General features: G+C 43.7%; 1 protein-coding gene across 1 annotated transcript in view; it reads left to right on the top strand.

The window, feature by feature from the left end:
* Nucleotides 1-301: 301 nt before the first annotated feature.
* The window catches only part of EMH_0073990 (uncharacterized protein), a gene marked incomplete at both ends in the record, with an annotated part of 2,748 nt that continues 2,094 nt past the window's right edge, over nucleotides 302-955 (top strand). Inside the window, one exon of the mRNA XM_013499406.1 lies at nucleotides 302-379. Coding sequence (XP_013354860.1) covers nucleotides 302-379 — 78 coding nt within the window. The remainder of the gene's footprint in view (nucleotides 380-955) is intronic.

Genomic DNA, 955 nt, shown 5'->3' with positions numbered 1-955 from the left:
TCAGAACCACCGCGTTTCCCACAACCTTCTCGAGTTGTCTTCGGGTGTATAGGGACTTTGCGGCCAGCCGTTTGACCTCCTGAAGCGTCAGTGTTTCTGAATTCGTAGCTTCTTCAACTGTTTTATTTTTTCTAGTTCAGTACCTTCAGAAGACGACGCTGCTCGAGTCGAAGCAGCGTCGGCCAATCGTGACACGGAAGCCGTTCAAGTCGGGCTGAGGAGAAATTGCGTTTTTTTTTTGTAGTTTTTTTGCAAAACTGTAGAAATAAATAAAAGTATTACCCACGGGACTTGAATTGAAATGATCAGGATCGTGGATTGGGGCGGAAACTTCCTTTTCCGCGACCGCGCCATGCCGGCGTTTCAGATCGTGTTGATGGTATTGCGGGGAGCAGAGAAGAAATTGCGAGAGAAAAACACAAAAACAAACTCTTAAAAGCAAAACAATCATCATCCCATGACGGGTGGTGGTCTACTTTTACTTTATTTCATCCACATGGTCGATATTCCTCTGCTTTCCTCGAAACCTCTTGCAGAAGAGTTTCTGCATTCCACCGCCACTTTCCGGGTGTACAGACACCGCAAAAGTTGAACGTCACCGGCCAGATTTCACACAGCATGTAACGGTGCAGAAATGAAAAGGATTAGCTAAATTAAATAATTATATTCATATTTTTTTTAACAAATGCCGTTTATAAAACGCTATATGCAAAAATAACACAGCCGGTTCCGGCACTGTTGTTTCTATTGCAGCTTTCCGTCTTGAACGAAATACTGCTTCAGAAAGCAAACTGCAAAGTCATCTCATCAGCATCAACTATACCTATTTTTCTGTATATAAACTGCCTACGGGAATACTGCAACGATAAATATTTTTTTTTACACCGATATGACCAGTGGTTCAATCGATGCACACCACTGGCCCCACCGCCTGTAGCCAACAGCAGCGAACAGC

The sequence above is a fragment of the Eimeria mitis genome, genomic scaffold (genome assembly GCF_000499745.2).
Source record: "Eimeria mitis Houghton genomic scaffold, Emh_scaff4288, whole genome shotgun sequence".
NCBI lineage: Eukaryota > Apicomplexa > Conoidasida > Eucoccidiorida > Eimeriidae > Eimeria > Eimeria mitis.
Note: the sequence above shows the minus strand (reverse complement) of the source record. Positions and strands in the feature narration are given on the sequence as shown.